Source organism: Emydura macquarii, unplaced genomic scaffold (genome assembly GCF_026122565.2).
Source record: "Emydura macquarii macquarii isolate MOO-44397 ecotype Brisbane River unplaced genomic scaffold, CSIRO-AGI_Emac_v2 contig_3390, whole genome shotgun sequence".
In the NCBI taxonomy this organism is placed as follows: domain Eukaryota; kingdom Metazoa; phylum Chordata; order Testudines; family Chelidae; genus Emydura; species Emydura macquarii.
In genome coordinates, this window is record NW_027133527.1 from 5,354,010 (window position 1) to 5,370,566 (window position 16,557).

Below are 16,557 nucleotides of genomic sequence, written 5' to 3' on the forward strand. Positions count from 1 at the left end.
AGCACCGTAAACCTCCTATTATACAGATAGGGTTGAAGTTGTTTTATGGCCCAGACAATTGCATAGCATTCCTTTTCTATAGTAGCGTAATGTTGTTCAGCCGGTGTCAGTTTTTTGCTCAGGTATGCAATGGGGTGCCTCTTACCCCCATCCCCGTCCTGCATGAGCACAGCTCCCAACCCAACGTTAGAAGCATCTGTGCATAGGAAGAACGTTTTCTCAAAGTCAGGGCTGGCTAATACAGGCTCTCTAGACAAGGCTTCTTTTACCCTTTGGAAGCCCTGCTCACAGGCTTCAGTCCACTTTATTGGGTCCGGATTTCCCTTTTTGGTGAGGTCTGTTATGGGAGCTACGATGTCACTGAACCCCTTTATAAACCTGCGATAGTAATTGGCCAGCCCAATAAAGGATTGGACCTGCTTCTTTGTCTTAGGCTCAGGCCAGCCCTTTATGGCTTCCACCTTCAAAGGATCAGGGCGTATCATCCCATTGCCCACCCTGTGTCCCAGGTATGACACCTCTGCAGCTCCTAACATGCATTTAGAGACTTTAACTGTCAAGTTGGCCTCTCTGAGTCTTTGCAACACGACCCCCATGTGGTACAGATGGTCCCCCCAGGAATCGCTGAAAATAGCCAAATCGTCTATATAGGCCCTGGCAAAGTTCTGTAACCCAGCCAAAACCTCATTAATGAGCCTCATAAAGGTAGCCCCGGAGTTTTTCAACCCAAATGGCAGAACTTTAAATTCATATAGACCAGACTCCACTATGAAAGCTGATTTTTCCTGGGCATCAACGTCTAAGGGGATCTGCCAGTATCCCCGAGTCAGATCTAGAGTGCTTATGAACTTTGCACCCCCCAGCTGGTCCAATAAATCCTCTATGCGGGGCGTGGGGTATGGGTCAGGCTGCGTGATTGCATTTAGCTTTCTGTAATCCACACAGAACCTCATGGTTTTATCTTTCTTGGGCACCATCACGATGGGAGACGCCCAGGGACTGCTTGACTTAGCAATTATCCCCATTTCCAGCATGCTTTCTACCTCCTCCTGGATCTGTTTCTGCATCTCCCCTTTGGCCCGATATGCTCTGCTAGGCATTGGGCGTGGCCCTGTGGTTAGAATGGAATGCACAATCCTGTCAGTTAAACCTGGCCTGTTGGAGAACGCTCGCCTGTGATGCTTTAATAGGGCTAACATTTCCTGCTGCTGTGCAGAATCCAACCCCCCCCCAAACTCAATGCTCTCCAGTGGAGTTTCTCCTTTGCTCTCCGCAACTAGATCAACCAAAGGGACAGATAACGTTCCCTCATCAGCACAACAAATCATATTGACGGCTGCCTCCCTCTCACAATAAGCTTTCAGTCTGTTAGCATGCACCAGCTGCTCAACCCCTTTCCTGTGAGGCTTCCCGACTCTGTAGGTAACCTCATTAACCCTCTCTACCACCTCATAGGGTCCATCCCAGATGTCCTGCATTTTATTTCTTCTCACTGGGATTAGCACAAGCACCATATCCCCAATTTCAAAAGCTCTCTCCTCCGCATGCCTGTCATACCAGGTCTTCTGAACAACCTGACTTCTCTCGAGGTTCTGTTGAACCAAACTCATCATGTCCTGCAAACGCTCTCTAAATTGGGATATATACTCCCCCACTGGTTGCTCTGGCATCTCTACGTTACCTTCCCAGGAATCCCGAATCAGATCCAGGGGTCCCCTGACCTGCCTCCCATAAAGCAGCTCAAAAGGAGCAAACCCTGTAGACTCTTGGGGTACACTTCTGTACGCATACAGCAGGTAAGGTAACAGTACATCCCAGTCGTTCTGGCGTCTGTCCACATACATCTTTAACATAGCCTTCAATGTCCCATTAAACCTCTCTACTAAGCCATTGGTTTCCGGATGGTAGGGGGCCGCTTTTAGATGACTCACTCCACACATCTCCCACAGCTGCTTAAATACAACTGACATAAAATTAGCTCCACGGTCTGACAAGATTTCCTTGGGAAAACCCACTCTGCTAAAAATAGTAAACAGGGCGGTAGCCACTGTTTCAGCCTCCACATTGGATAAAGCTACAGCCTCAGGATACCTGGTGGCAAAATCCACCAACACCAGAATATATTTCTTCCCATTTCTGGAAGGTTTGGGGAGCGGTCCCACAATATCCATCGACACTCGGGCAAACGCCTCCCCAATAATGGGCAGAGGTTGTAGGGGTACCTTCCTAGGACCTTTCAAACTTTTGCGCCTCTGACACAAATCACAGCTCCTGCAATAATTCCTCACTGTATCAGACATGCAAGGCCAATAAAAGTTTTGTTTCAGCCTGTCACAAGTCTTGTCCGTGCCCAGATGTCCTGCAAATGGACCATCATGAGCCAGCTTTAACAGTTCCCTTCTATATTCCTCAGGTACTACAAGCTGTTTGCAGTTCCCATCATGAGGCTGCTTCTTCCCCGCAGGGGGATTTCTATACAGCAAGCCTTCATGCATGAAAAACCTGCCTGCTCCCTCTTCTGCTGGAGCTAGGCTCTGGGCCTCCCTCCTGGCCCCCTCTAAAGAAATATCTTCTTGCTGCGCCCTAACAAACTCCTTCCGAATCTCACTCAAATTCAGAGCCGTCTGAGGCACCTCCAACTCACTCGCAGCTGGTAGCACAGGAGAAGACCCCCTCTTTTGGCTATCAGGTGGGGCATCTACATCCAAGTCGTATTTTCTCTGCGATCTAGTGACGACATTGACCTTGCGCCTCATAACCACCATGTCATTTCCTATTAAGACATCTGTCGGGAGCGGATCCCGAACCCCCACCACCATTTCACCCTTAAAATCTTCCCACTCCAGGTGGACCTTCGCCAAGGGTACCTTTGATTTGTACTGAGAAAGAGCCACCAAATTCACACTCCTGCCCGGCAAATAATCCTCCTCCCGGACCAATCCCTTTTTAACCAAGGTGATTTCTGAGCCGGAGTCCCTCCATGCAGTGCACTCGATCCCATTGACCCTGGCGCCCCTTACGAATTCATCATTGTCCGTTTCCACCTCTGCCCTCACATAGTTAGTGAGGCAATCCTCACCCCCCCCACTGGGGATTTCAAAAGAGGTAGCATTAACCCTTGCAGTGCCCGTCTCCCAGCACAAGGCGGCAGGATCCTCCTGCACCTGGCCAGTCTCTGTACTTAAAGCGACAGCGTTGGAATTAATTGAGGGCCGGGGGTTGCTGGCCTTGGGTTATTCCTGCCCCCATAGTTTGGACAATTTGGCCTTATATGGCCTGTCTGTCCACACTGGAAGCATGCGGCGGGTTTTCCTCCAGGGTGGGCGCTTTTGATCTCTGGGCTGGTATAAGGCTTCCTGGCCAAGTTGGGGCTAGTCTTATTTCTGGACCCCTCCTCCCTTCTAACCTGCGATGCATAGGGGTTGTTTTTCCCTTGAGGCCTAGGCCCCTCCCGGCTCCTGTTTTCCATGAAATCATCCGCAATCTGGGCAGCCTCCAAAGCGGTATCGGGCTTTCTATCCATAACAGCTGCTCTGATCTGGTGGGGCGCAATTTCTAGGAGCTGTTCCCTAACAATCAGATCAACAACTTTGTCAACACTGTTATAAGCCTTGGCTCCCTCAATCCACTTCTTCACATACCCAAGCAGTTTATGAGTAGTTTCAACATAGGTAACATTATCAGACAGCTTAACATTTCTAAATTTCAGCCTGTAAGACTCGGGGGTAATTTTAAACCTTTGCAACACCGCTTCTTTAAATTTTCTGTAATCTAAAGCATCATCTGACTGCATATCATTGAATACCTTCCTGGCCCTTCCAGTCAATCTGGTGAGGAGAACAGGCATCCTTTTCTCATCAGGCACCTGATGAATATTACAGAGTTTTTCAAAAGTGGATAAAAACTCTTCAATATCCTCATCCTCTCTGTAAACGGGACAGATTCTTTCCAGACCCTTGCTGATAAGAAGTGAAGAATTCTCAGATTCCAGCTTTGGATCCTTTCTTCCCTCCTGGCGCTGGAGTTTGGCTAATTCCACCTGTCTCTGATGGGCTTTTTCTGCAGCTTGCTCGGCTCGCTCTGCAGCTTGCTTGGCTATCTCAGCTGCCCGCTCTGCAGCTCGCTCAGCTATCTCATCTTCCTGTCGCATTTTCCATAAGTGGAGTTCTATCTTCTCTCTCTCACGCTGGAGATTCCACCCCTCTTTATCGGCTTGCTGCCCTTCACCTGCAGCTGCTCCTTTTGCAGGGGAGCCAGCTGGGGACTTTGTTTCCAGGTCGTTGTTTCTGAGTAGATCTCTCATTTTCTGCCCTGAGAGATTCCCTCTAGGAGTTACTCCTCTCTCTTTGCACAGCTGTTTAAGCTGTTTCGTGCTCATCTCGTCATATGATCTCTGCTCACTCATCTTGACTAACTTTAATCTTTAACACTCTCAATATCAAATTATAAAATTTGGAATAGCGTGAGGTTCTGATCCAAACCCAAATGTTCTGGTTCTGTGGATCCTGCTACGACTACGCCACTGTGATACGACCCGTGCCCAGGGTAGCCAACTGATAATGCCAAGGTCAGGGCAGGCTGCAAAAGGAGAGCAGATTCTCCCCACGCTGGTGGGTGACACTGAAGCCCGGCTTCCCAACCAGCCACGAACTGCTTCTGATTACCCCACACTGGGTATCACGAAGCCAGTCCACAAATGCCCACAGCCCCCTTCACTGCATTTCAGCTCCAGGCTCCCAAATCAGCACCAGGTCCAGCAAAGAGACCAGTTATTTAAACTCTCTGCTCTTTGCTAAAAAGGTTCCCTCTGACCCCAAGGGGTCAGCCACAGCACCAGAGCAATATAAGCTTGGATCTTACCTAAAATACCACGCTGCCAGCCAATCCTTTAGTGTCTAACCTAAAGGTTTATTGTAAAAGGAAAGAAATAAACCATGAGAGAAATGTTAAAGGGTTAAAGTAAATCACAGATATACAAATGATTAAAAGTCCATATACTTCAGGTTTCTGGAAGAAATGTGGGTTGCAGGCTTGTGTAGTTCTCTCTGGTTCACATCCAGTACCTGGATGGGTCTAGGTCCTTCAGTTCAGTTGCAAGATGAATTGGTCCAGAGGTCAGTGTATGTCTGCAGACTGGACAGGAGCAAAGACCAAGATGGATCCTGTGGTTTGATCTTATAAACCCCCTCCCCCGGCCATGCGGCCTGCGGACAGTCACAAGACCCAAAATGGAGTCCATAATCACATGGGCCAATCCTGGTGACTCTTCAGGTGTGCCTGGGGTCCAGTCACGTAAGCAGGTTCTGGTGACTCATTGGTGATGCTGGCCTCTCTCTCTAGGCCCCTTGCACCTGGGGAGGCCTTAATGGGCCATTAAGCCGGCCATTGTTCTGCAGCCTTCCTATCTGGGGTGTTGCCCAGGTAGCCCAATTGAAACACAGACATATCAAATACATCTATAACTTCCATGTCACATATTACACAAGAACATAAGTAATATTCTCTTACTTAGCATATCATAATCTTCCTAACCACACCTGACATGGCCTATCCCCCATGGATTATTATGATTCTGCCATGCTGATGTCACACAATATATTCTGCTGAGCTTCAGCAGGGAAAATATTTAGGGACATTTTTATAGCCAAAAGAACGATTTGGGGGCAATAAAACACGTTGTGCAGAGAGCAGTTGGAAAGGAATCATTATCTCGGACATATTAGATACCCACGTATCATGAACGGTGTGGGAACCCCGAAATCAGTCTTGCTGCAACACTGGAGGATGAGGTAACGTGACCACTAGAAACCTCACCACAGTGCAGTGGGGTACCCCAGCTATCTCACCAGAACTGCTCTCAAACCCCATCGCCCTGCCATCACTGGCACGGTGGCCAGACCGATGTTTTTCTTCGTTCCTGGGAATTCCAGAGCCTTGATAAATCCCATGGCTGCAGCTCCCCTGGGAAAAGCCAGGCGTCTGGTTCTCCCAGGGTGGTGGCAGCAGCTGAAGTTGTAGTGCAGACCGGCAGGGTTTTGACCAGGTTCCGAGCAGTTGGGAGAAGACGCCCGCGCTGTGTCTGCAGTGGCTCCCACCATAGGACCTGAGCAGATGGAGAATTGCGTTTCTCAGGTTTCCTAGAACAGACAAGCACGAAGTCTGTGCCCATCCTGCCCCCTCTGTGTCGTGAGGTGGGAGCCCTGGGAGGCATCTTTCTCCAAGGCTAAGCGCTCCTTTGCCACGCTCACACCAGCTTTCTAAGTGTGCTGCTGGGCCTTAGCTGTTAGACTAGAGTGAACATAGCCGCATTCGTACAGCTCCATGAACATTGCCTTTCCCCCACTCCCAGGGTAGGAATTACGAGTTTGCAGAATAAAGGACCCAAGCGTTAGATACAGCAAATGTCACGGGGAAAAGAAACAGGGAAACGAAATCAGATTTGAGCACAGCAGAGCGGACAAAAGGGGAACTGGGACGTGATGTGAGGAACTGGGGTACTTCCCACACCAAGATGGTTCATAGGAGAGACATAATTGCAGATCAGCTACAATGAAACCTCTCTGACCCTCTGAGGAGTCAGGATGAAACCTGTGGGGAGGTGGCTGGACAACGCCAGATCTGGTTCCCTTTGGTCTGGGGAATTCCAAACTTCCCCATCTTCCAACCCCGCAGTCCTGTGAGCACGCCTCCCCCCTGAAATCGAACGCAAGCCAGCGAGCTCCATTGTTTCAGTGCCTGCGCTTACAGCTCGCTGAGCCCCTCGCCTGCAGAAATGCTTCCCAGCTACTAGCCCGTCCTGCTGAGTGCCAGGGAGAGGCAGCCCCCCGGAAGCCGCCTCTGTCAGGGAAGTGGTCTGGGAGCAGGGGCTGTTCAGACGTTCTCGGGGCTGACCTAACTGTGCTCTCAGTGGGGGCTTTTCCATTTATCATTGGCCTCTGTGGGAGCAGAGCAAGACAAGTGCTGAGTGCTTTGCAGAATCCCTCCCCCAGCCTAGCATTTGAGCCTTCCCCTCCAAAAGGACGGATTTTCGCCCTTTTCCACCAGTTAGTGACCGAGGCTGCACCGAGCCCCCTGGCCTGCGAAACAGCCGAGGCCAGAGAAATGAGGGAGTGAAGCCCAGGCTGTTTAATTTAACCATAAAAGAAAGGAACCGCAGAAGTAAAAGGCAGGAAACGCACCATGGAAAGAATCAGCGTGAGCACGGACACAGCAAGCCCTGCTTTCGTCTGGGCCTCCGAGAGTAACCGTCCCGTGGAAAGAACTGATCACCTCCGAGCAGCTACCTGAAAGAGCCTGGCAAACGTAGGTGGGACGAGCAGAATGAATGACCTGAGATGGGATTGGTCCAGGACACCCGGACTCTTGCAAAGAGCGCCAGATGATTTTCAGTCACCACCGAAATGCACCTGACTTTTATATCTGAGCCAGTCTGAAAGATAGCACTCCGCTACGACGCAACCCCCGTACCCCGACCCCGCAAGTCTGCCAGGCCTACCACTGCTCGGTTTGTGAGATCTGACAAGATCACAGCCCAAGGTGTCCTGGCTGCAAATGGCAAGAATGAGGCGCTTGGCTTGTCTCCTTCAGTAGAAGTCCTCTATCAGCGCCGCACTCCTAGGGGACATGCATGTCATGTTGAATTGCAGCAGCGCTTTACCCCAAAGATGTGCCAAATATGACAGCAAAACCGATAACTGCCTGCATTAGACAAGCACCGTGCGCAGAAAGCTGATCTCAGACTCATCCCTTAGGATGCCCTGTTGGAATTCACACCTCCAACTGGTAACACAACCAGTGTGTGCACAGCCGTCCAGCTGAAATGAGCTGTCAGATAACACACTGCCTGCTTACTAAAGAGTTTGGGAGTGTGTGTAGGGGCGAGTCCCTGCTTCCCCACGCTCCCTGTCATTGCTCAGTTAGGCTTCATGCGGGGTACGGATCATGTCGCCCTTTAGGAGCTGCGGTGGTTCCATCACAGAGCATGATAGGAACTGGATCGTCTCACGCAGAGCATGGTCTGGGCCTCTCCAGCACTGGGGCTGGCCCCAGTTTTCTCACCAGTTTAGCTGCTCCCTAGTTCTATCATTATCCCATTAAATCTCTTTTAATCCCAGCTTCCCTGCAGCTCCACTTAATTCACAGGCCCTCAGTCTCTTCATTGCTAAACTGTATTCAACGTAGCAGCGCACAAAGAGGCGTTGGGCGAGACGCCCTCCCCATCTTATCAGCCACTTGGCAACGTCTCTCCTCGTCCGCCCAGGTCAGCGCCACACAGCCTGGCTGCTGCCTTTGAAGTGCCTGGTGGCGGGGGGCTGACCCAGAAGGGCTTTTGAATGGATTGTGTTAGTTCCATTTATGCCCAATCCCGGGCGGCCTTTTGGAAAGGTGCTTTGCTAAAAATGGTTCAGTCGGTTGCCCAGGTTACTTACACACACACACACACACACACACACACCGGTGAGTGTGAACAGTGCTAGGTGAGGCCTGGGCAGAGTGCAAGTCTGCTGTGCTAGTGAATGGTGCTGGGCTGGAAGCCCCACGGACTGCCCCAGAGACCCTGGGCCTGGCCCGAGCAGCAACAGGGCAAGTCTCCCCAGGCACCATCTCCCACCAGTGAGCGTCAGCCTTGAACTGCAGGGGCCGCATCTAGGAGCGGGCGGGGAGCCCCACACTCAGTGGCCTTTGGACTCTGCTGCGATTGCTTCCCGGGAGCTGGGGTGTCTTTTGTGACACGGGCCCATGTCCACTGGGAACTAGTCTGGGAACCAAAGCACCTCCCAACCCTCAGAGCTTTTGGGCGCTACTCACGGTGCGGGAATAGCAGAAGTGCCCCAGCAGGGAAGGGCTGTGTGTCCCCGTTCTCAACCCCCAGCCAGCCAGGGACACAATTCTCTCTGCGATCCGGACCCATGGCTTTTGGAGAGTTTTGCAGTCGCACCCAGCAGCTGCCATTGTTCTCAGCGCTGGGGATTCTCCTTTGTTTGGAGTGGGAGCGGCTGGCTGCTTTTGAAGCTCTGGCCCTGTATGCACAGAACCAATTTTGTCTCTGTGACGTGCGTCTTTTAAAAAGGGCAGTTAAAAAAAAAAAAAAAAATGGCAGAGCTGGCCCTGTGCCTTGAGAGCAATTCCGACAAAGCCCCGGACAGTCTCTCTGTAAAATACTTTCCTTAGATGAGTGAAGGCTGAAGCCTTTCATAAAAACCCTGGGAAAATTTTGCTCCCAGCTGCACCAAGAGCAAGTCCTCTGCTCTTGTCCCAGGCAGGTCCCATTCTGATGTCAGTGCTGATGCTGAGTGCAGAATATAACAGAGCTGAGGCTGGGCTTTTGCCACCCTTTACATTCTTTTAATGAAACTGGCTGACAGACGGCTGAGTTTTATGCAATCACCCAGGTGTTGAAGAGTCGTCATTTTGAAGTGGTTGGACTCCTTGGCCAATGGATTTTTTTTTTCCAATCAGTGGCGAGCTACTGGTGTTGCTAATAAACCCTGGTGCTTTACATATTCAATACACAGAAAATAAACAGCTATTACATGGGCACTGCTAGCATATCAACGTTAGACGTGGCAGAGCCATTGTCAGCCCCTAGGAAGCAGCTCTCCGATTCCGCAGGCCGTTTTCCATAACCCTGTCATGTATAAACGAATTGAATTGTTAATGAATCAGCCTGAAATAAAAGCAGGTGTGTCATTCCAGCAGTTCCACCGTTCACATCGCCCCCAGTCTATGACCTGAATACTTGTAACCTCACCAAAGGGCGAAGGAGTCTCTGCAGAATTGACCTACTTACTGCGTTTGTGAGAGACCCAGATTTGCCTCAATAAATGGCCTGGATTCTGCTGGTTACAGGAACGCGAGCCCATGGAAGGCAGCAATAACTCAGTGCAGAAGCTGGCTTCTAACAGCCAGCGCGGTTTTGCTTCATGTTAAGGCAGCCAATAAAGGCTGAATAAATATTTTTACCTCGCACATCTCTGCATAAATGACCTAAGCATCCGGTGCAACCCGCCCTCCGGGGCCGGAGGACAATCAAACGTCTCTCTAAGGCCCGGTGTTTTCTGGTCAGAGGACACGTTTCCCTTTGTCCTTGCTCTCACCTTGCTATGAGTATTTTCAGCCCTCGTTTGGGGGCGGGGGGTGCACGTGCAATGGTAGACAGGTTCGCTGCTGCCTTCCCTTCGCCCCCTGTAATTCCACAGTCCGCCCAGGCCGGGACTCCAGCACAGTAGCTGCCCGGCGATCCTGGGAAACCCGGGTGTGCTACTGACGATGGGACTTGTCTTGTACAGTCCACGCTGAGCCGGCGCCCCTGCCTGGTGCTGGGGGCGCTGTGTGGCTGTCTTGGTCATCACGTACCGCCCCATGCCTGGCTGGCCAGCCGGTGGGGGAGGGAACATCAACAAATGCGCCTATCTCTGGAGAGCTGGTTCCACTGAGCCCAGGCAGCGAGCAAGGCCCACCAACCCCCAGCAGACTCTGGCTTTTACCTGGTGTGTGTAAACACGTCCTGGACCTTCCGGTTAGCCATTGCAGCCTTGCTTCCCCACTCGGCCCTGGGTCTGTGCACACGCTCGGGAAGGGGTGGTGGCCCCTGGCCTGTAGCTCGCACTGTCTAAGGACTGACACACACAGGCTAGGGAAGGAGAATAACTAGCAGCACGACTGGAGGCAGCAGGGAGGGAGGACGTGGCCGTTGGATGTGGGCACGGTGGGCTGGGGCTGATGGTACCACACAGAGGGGGCCGGATGGGAGAAGGCACCCAGGCGCCTGCATCCAGGGTGGAACCATCAGACTACAAAGACAGTGTCATGAACCGCTGGTGCCTTCACTAACTCTCTGAACTCCTCCATCCTCATTAAAGGTTGCCCTGACGGTGATGGCCATGCAGAGATACCACCTGGGGACTGACATGACTCTCTTTGCCACGGATCAGTTTGCCACTGACCCCAACACAGGATACTCCGGCTACCCAGCCGGCAGCGGCATTGAAAGCACGGAAACCTATCAGAGCCCGCCATTTACTGAGACCAGAGACACCAGTCCAAAAGGGTACCAGGTGCCGGCTTACTAACGGGCTCAGCCAGGTTGTGTATAATTAGACAAAGTCTCCTCCTGGTGCAGTACAGTTAACTGGTTGATTGCAAGTGTATTAAGTACCATTTCCTAAATGTGGCGAGTCAGTGCTGGGTGACTTCCTATTAGCTAGTTGTGCAGTGAATTCTGTACAGTAGTATTGGTTCTTGTCTTACCTGTCTAAGGGTTTTTGATAAAAGCAGTGTTCCCTCTAAGGTTGAAACAGAAGGAAGGTGGCTACTACACAAAATGCACATGGCAACAACAACACAATTCTCTGTGGCTTGTTTTAATGCCAAATGTTAGCACTGAATTTCGCTGAGCGCCCGGGAAAATAGATACTAATTCTCCTATTAGAAAACACAATAGTTGATGGTTATCTCGTTCTTCCAGAACTAACACAGAATTGTTCTTGTTTTAATGAACCTGGGTCTGCACACACAGTTCCCATTCATTCTAGTGGACATTAGCCTCCGACCTTCCCACTGCAAGAAGCCGCTAGAGAGCTTTCTTGTGCTGCATAGAAAGTAGAGTCTATGGAAAGTGCCAAATTTAAAAAGAAATAATATCAGTGTGGTTTTTAATTTGTATATATTTACTGTACGAAAGAAATGAACAGATGTTGCAAACATGCATCACTGTTTTTGCCTTTTGTTTTGTTTTTTAATGTTGAATAACCACTCTCTTATCAACTTCAACATTGTATCAGTTTAGTACTGTTAAAAAGTACTGTTCTAAACTTGGTTTGGAAAACGATTCTACAAATGATTATCTGCTAATTGAAAAGGCCACTTAGTGGAAAATATGGTATGTTACAGTTCAATATCTACATAAAGTTTGTCATGCTAAAGTTTGCAAATTTACAAGGGGTTCCTACCAGTGATCTTGGACAGTTATTTACTCCGTAATTTAAAGTTGCTGAAACAAGTGGTGTGGGCGTGTTAAAACACAGTGACTCAAATTTAAATCGATTCAGTTGAAAAGCATGGCCTCTATTTTGGTTTTGGAAAGTGCCCCCATCTGCCATTATCAGAAGCAAATAAACTCAGGTGTAAATATATTGTTACATTGCAGCCACTAGAAAGAAGTAAACCATTTACATGTTACAAAGCAAGACTGAAAAGCCATTCCGGTTGATAGTGTGAGCAGTAAATGAAGAGTAAACATGAAACATGACCCATCTCTTCAATTAACGCGAGAGAATTAACAGTGCGTTAATATAAAATGTGAAAGGGGAAAATGCGTGAATTTTAGTTGATATCAGCTGCAAACTGACTGGCTTATTAGAATCAAATGAATGTAAGAGGCAAAATTGAGTAGATATTCTATCCCAGTAATATTCTGTCCCAGCCTACATTCCCAGTTTATCCAGCTGACCAACAGTGGTGGTTTTGTGGTGTTTGATCTTTACAAGAAGAGCAGACACATCTGGATGAGTTCAATGTTGACCCTCTTACCGCCATGCTGGAAACTGCTCTGTCTATAAAATCATCCATTGCTAATCTGGATCCATGTTATTGGTTAATTTGGCTTTTTAACAAGAGCCAGTTGAAAACTGTATTTCTTGTTTGCAAACTTTGTGTGTGGGTGTGAGTGAGGCAGTTGAAATGTCTTATGACGTCTGACCTCATGATGAGCAAATAGTTAAAATGACTTTCCCCCTTTTCTTGTAATAAAAAAAAGTTTTGTCACCATTAATGCGGCTCATTTCAACAGCTATTTAAATAGCAAATAAATACATTCGTTAACAGTGACAGTCATAAGCGGTCTCTCTCACTGACAAAACAGCGTTACTTGAACGCCTGACTATCCAGGAAGGATTAAAACGTGCATTTCCAGTGAAAGTTACATTTACTGCATCTCAAAGACCCAAGCTTAGTTGCCAATGTCTAGACTATTAAACTGCAGCTGGTTTTTCACATTACATTGATCAAACTAAACAATTCTCCCCCTTTCACTTCAGTCATTTTTGGCTCTGTTTTGAGATGCATTTGCACCCAAGCTGACACTGCAACCACCTGAGAATTTAGTAACCATTTTTGCAGAACTCAGTCCCACTGCCAAGGGGTTCCTGTCCGAAACAGTGAAGGAGTTGAGGACAAGCCACAGATTGCTGCTGTGCTTTAAGCCAGGTGCCTCCTGCTGGCCTGAAGCAGGGAGATGCAACAGGCAAATGCAATAGGGAAGTTTGCAGTTGCCCTTTGCCATCAAGTGCCGTTAACAGCAGCAAAGCGTTGAGAAACCCTCACATTAAGAGGCCAAAGACCATCTGACGCCCAGTACATTATCCACCTAAATTAATTACATGACCCTTGTGATTCTCTACCAAATCAATCTTGTTGGGAAAAAAAAGCAAACGAGTTTCATACAGGGGTACAGTAGCACTTTTCCTTAGAGGGAACACTGAAAATTTAGCAGCACAAAAGATACTTGTGTCAATATTTTAGAAAAATTATAATCAATTTAAATGTTTACTTAAATTGATTGTACATGTGCGATGTTTGTTCAGTACATTGTATTTTTTTCTAACTATATACCTGTTCCAGAGTTTCCTTGTAACTGTAAAGAACTGTAAAGTTCTGTCTGACTGCTAGAACTGTCCTGATCAGTGGTGTAAATGTGCTAAATATTACAATATGAATGTAAGCACCTGAGGCCTACATTGCATTTTCTCTTTTTTACGTTCCCCAAATGAAACACTGAATGAATTTTCCTCCAAGGCCTGTTATAGCAAGAGTACAGTCAATGCAAAAAATGTAGTTGCACACCGATGATGAGAGCAGCAAACGTAAAATAGTGCTTGAGGAACAGAGACAAGACAATGCGGTTGTGACTGACTAGCCAGAGGCATTAATGTCACAATCAAGGGGTACGTTGCTCTCCTCATGGCCAGGTGTGCTTTGCTCAAACCAGTAGTCACTATGTTTAATTACACTTTTAATGTGACCCCCTTAGGAAACGCTACTTTCCAAGGTTTGGGGAGGTGGCTTGAGCACCAGGAACCAGGGAAATTTCAGTGGTGGCAGCAAAACCCTGCAGCTTGTTACTCGCTTGGAATCAGAGGCGTACAAAGCTGTAACCTACTCAGTCAATGCAAGGTTAGACTCACACAGCTGAAGGACGTCCTGCCCGGCTCGCTCTGCTGCTGAAACCCTTCCCTGTCCCCCAGCTATTTCACTCCCTGCTGGCAACTGGCCTTTCAGAAGAGTATTGGTGCTTAAGCGAGCAACAGCAAGTGCCATGGTCTCAAGCAGCCATGGACTCAGAGCTGAGCTGCCTTCAGTGTGGGGAAAGCAGTGTGGAAACATGGGCCTGTCATGGCACAATTGCTGCCCTTGTGATGAATTACAATTGGCCCCACAAGGCTGATTCAGCCAGTCACATCAGATAAAAGTGTAATTAATGTAGTGTTGCCATGCACAAGTCACACCTGCCTTGGAAACAGTATTTATACCGCTACGAAAGACGTTTTCTGGCGCATTTGCCAGAATGTTGAACTTCCTGTCTCACTCTAGTTCACTGGGTAGTAGCATAGATGGTTAGTTGTTAAAGACCCTGCTGAATGAACAAATACGCCTAAAGGTAGCAGAAGACCTCTGACCTCACAGCCGCCAGTAACGATACGTGCCTATTGCTTGCATTAAATCCTGTTTCCAAGCAGTTTGCAAGATTCCAAGATGTTCCCGGTAGCCCTTTGAAACGTTAATAGTGCTGTTTAACAACTGTTGTGGTAGCACATCCTCCGTGTCAGTGAATTGTGAAGTAGACTAGTGTACACAGATAGAGATTGTAAGTAAATATATTCTTATGGACTAGGGTTAGAAAATTAGTAGATGTCAGTGTAATAATCGTAGTACATTATTTGGGGTTCAGATAGTACTTATCCAGCTCACCCTTTCATGCGCCTCTCCCAGAATGGTATTTTTCTTCTCCCCTATTTTTCTGTTGTACATTTACTGTGGTTCAGTAGATATTAGCTGCTTTTCTTCTAACGAGCCAGACCAAGACTTATAAGCATGCCAGGATTTTGTTGTGAATGTTCTGCCAGTCGCTCCCCATATGCTGTTTTTGCAGGCTGTTTAAATATATACTGCATAGCGTTCCCTTCAGAGCTCCGAAAGCCGCGTAGATAATTTACCACACCGAGGGCCAGCTAATGCTGCTCTCAGACTAGTCTGCTTAAAGCTTCTGCAGTGTTAGCATTTGGGTGTAAAGAATAGTTTTTAAAGAATCATAGATGCCTTGCTGGAGAGTTGCCCTATAGAAATAATCTTGATACAGGGTGCCTTCCTGCCGTAACAGATACACCTCTCACCACTGAAGTTAACAAGCAAACATTGCTTCATTGCTTTAGCATGTTCAGTACTGTAGGGTTGGAAAAAACAGCTGTATATTGGCAATGTCTCACTGAGGGAAAAGTATAATTTCCTACCTTTTCATTATTCCCAGTGAGTAAAGATGACATGATAAACTGAGGTTTAGTAGAAGTTTGATTTTTTTTTTCTTCGTTTTTTGTCCATAACAAAGTCTTTAAAGTAGTGTACACAGCGTGGTCACAGTGATTCCTGTGCTAATAATGTTAGCACCACCACCGAGTTTGGGTTTTGTTTTCTGCACAGATGCTTTGAAGTAGATAGATTTCCTGGTCTGTAAAGTGCAGGTAGTACTTACCCTACTTACAGCTATGTTGAAGATTACTTCATGTTAACACTCAGCACTTACTGTTCTAGCACGTGTACTTCCTATTTTGCCTCAGGTCTGTATTCCCAGTAATTCACACCCCCCCTTTTCTCCCACCCCCCATCACAAAGTGAGTGTTTGCAGACTACATTTCAATTCTACATGCTGCAGGTGTCATACAGGCTAACGTTAAGATGAACTGTAGACATCACCTCCACAACAGGACATCATTTAATCATTTCCATGGAATCAGTATTTCTTTTGTATGTAACTACCTTAAATTTTGCAAACTCACTTTTTGGCCTTTTTTCTACAGGGTGTGTGTCTGTGTGTATAGGGAGCCTGTCAGCTCATCTCCATTATACATTTATTCATGGTACTTTAATAAATAGCGTTTCTTGGAGCCACTCATGTCAAAAAACCCTCACCAACGAGGCTTAAAAGATGGCCTTTTAATTCATCAACTTGAAGCCCAAATTTAGCTGCCTGTATTTTGTTGCAATACGCATTTAAACCTCAGATTCTTTAATAGTTTTTAATATCAAACTGATACCAAATGTGGTTTGCGATTTAATTTCTTGCAAATACCTCTTTTCAAGCAGACCGCTTCCGACAGTTGCAGTTGTCAGTAATCCTACGTGCATTGTAGTATAGAGTGGACTATGTATGGGAGTAAGTAAAAATGTTTACAATTTTTGTATTGCTCTTTTGAAAGAACAATCTGTGATTGCGTGTTTTCAGTGTCCGTGTACCAACTGCAACTTATTTTCAATAAAGATTTAAAAATGAATAGACGTGGCCTG

The 16,557-nt window shown here is 47.7% G+C and overlaps 1 protein-coding gene across 1 annotated transcript in view; it reads left to right on the forward strand.

Annotated features, from left to right (window-relative positions):
• Positions 1-16,553, forward strand: part of SYNGR3 (synaptogyrin 3) — a 52,565-nt gene extending 36,012 nt beyond the window's left edge. The window contains exon 3 of the mRNA XM_067534199.1: positions 10,840-16,553. Coding sequence (XP_067390300.1) covers positions 10,840-11,072 — 233 coding nt within the window. The 3' untranslated portion in view covers positions 11,073-16,553. The remainder of the gene's footprint in view (positions 1-10,839) is intronic.
• Positions 16,554-16,557: the final 4 nt, after the last annotated feature.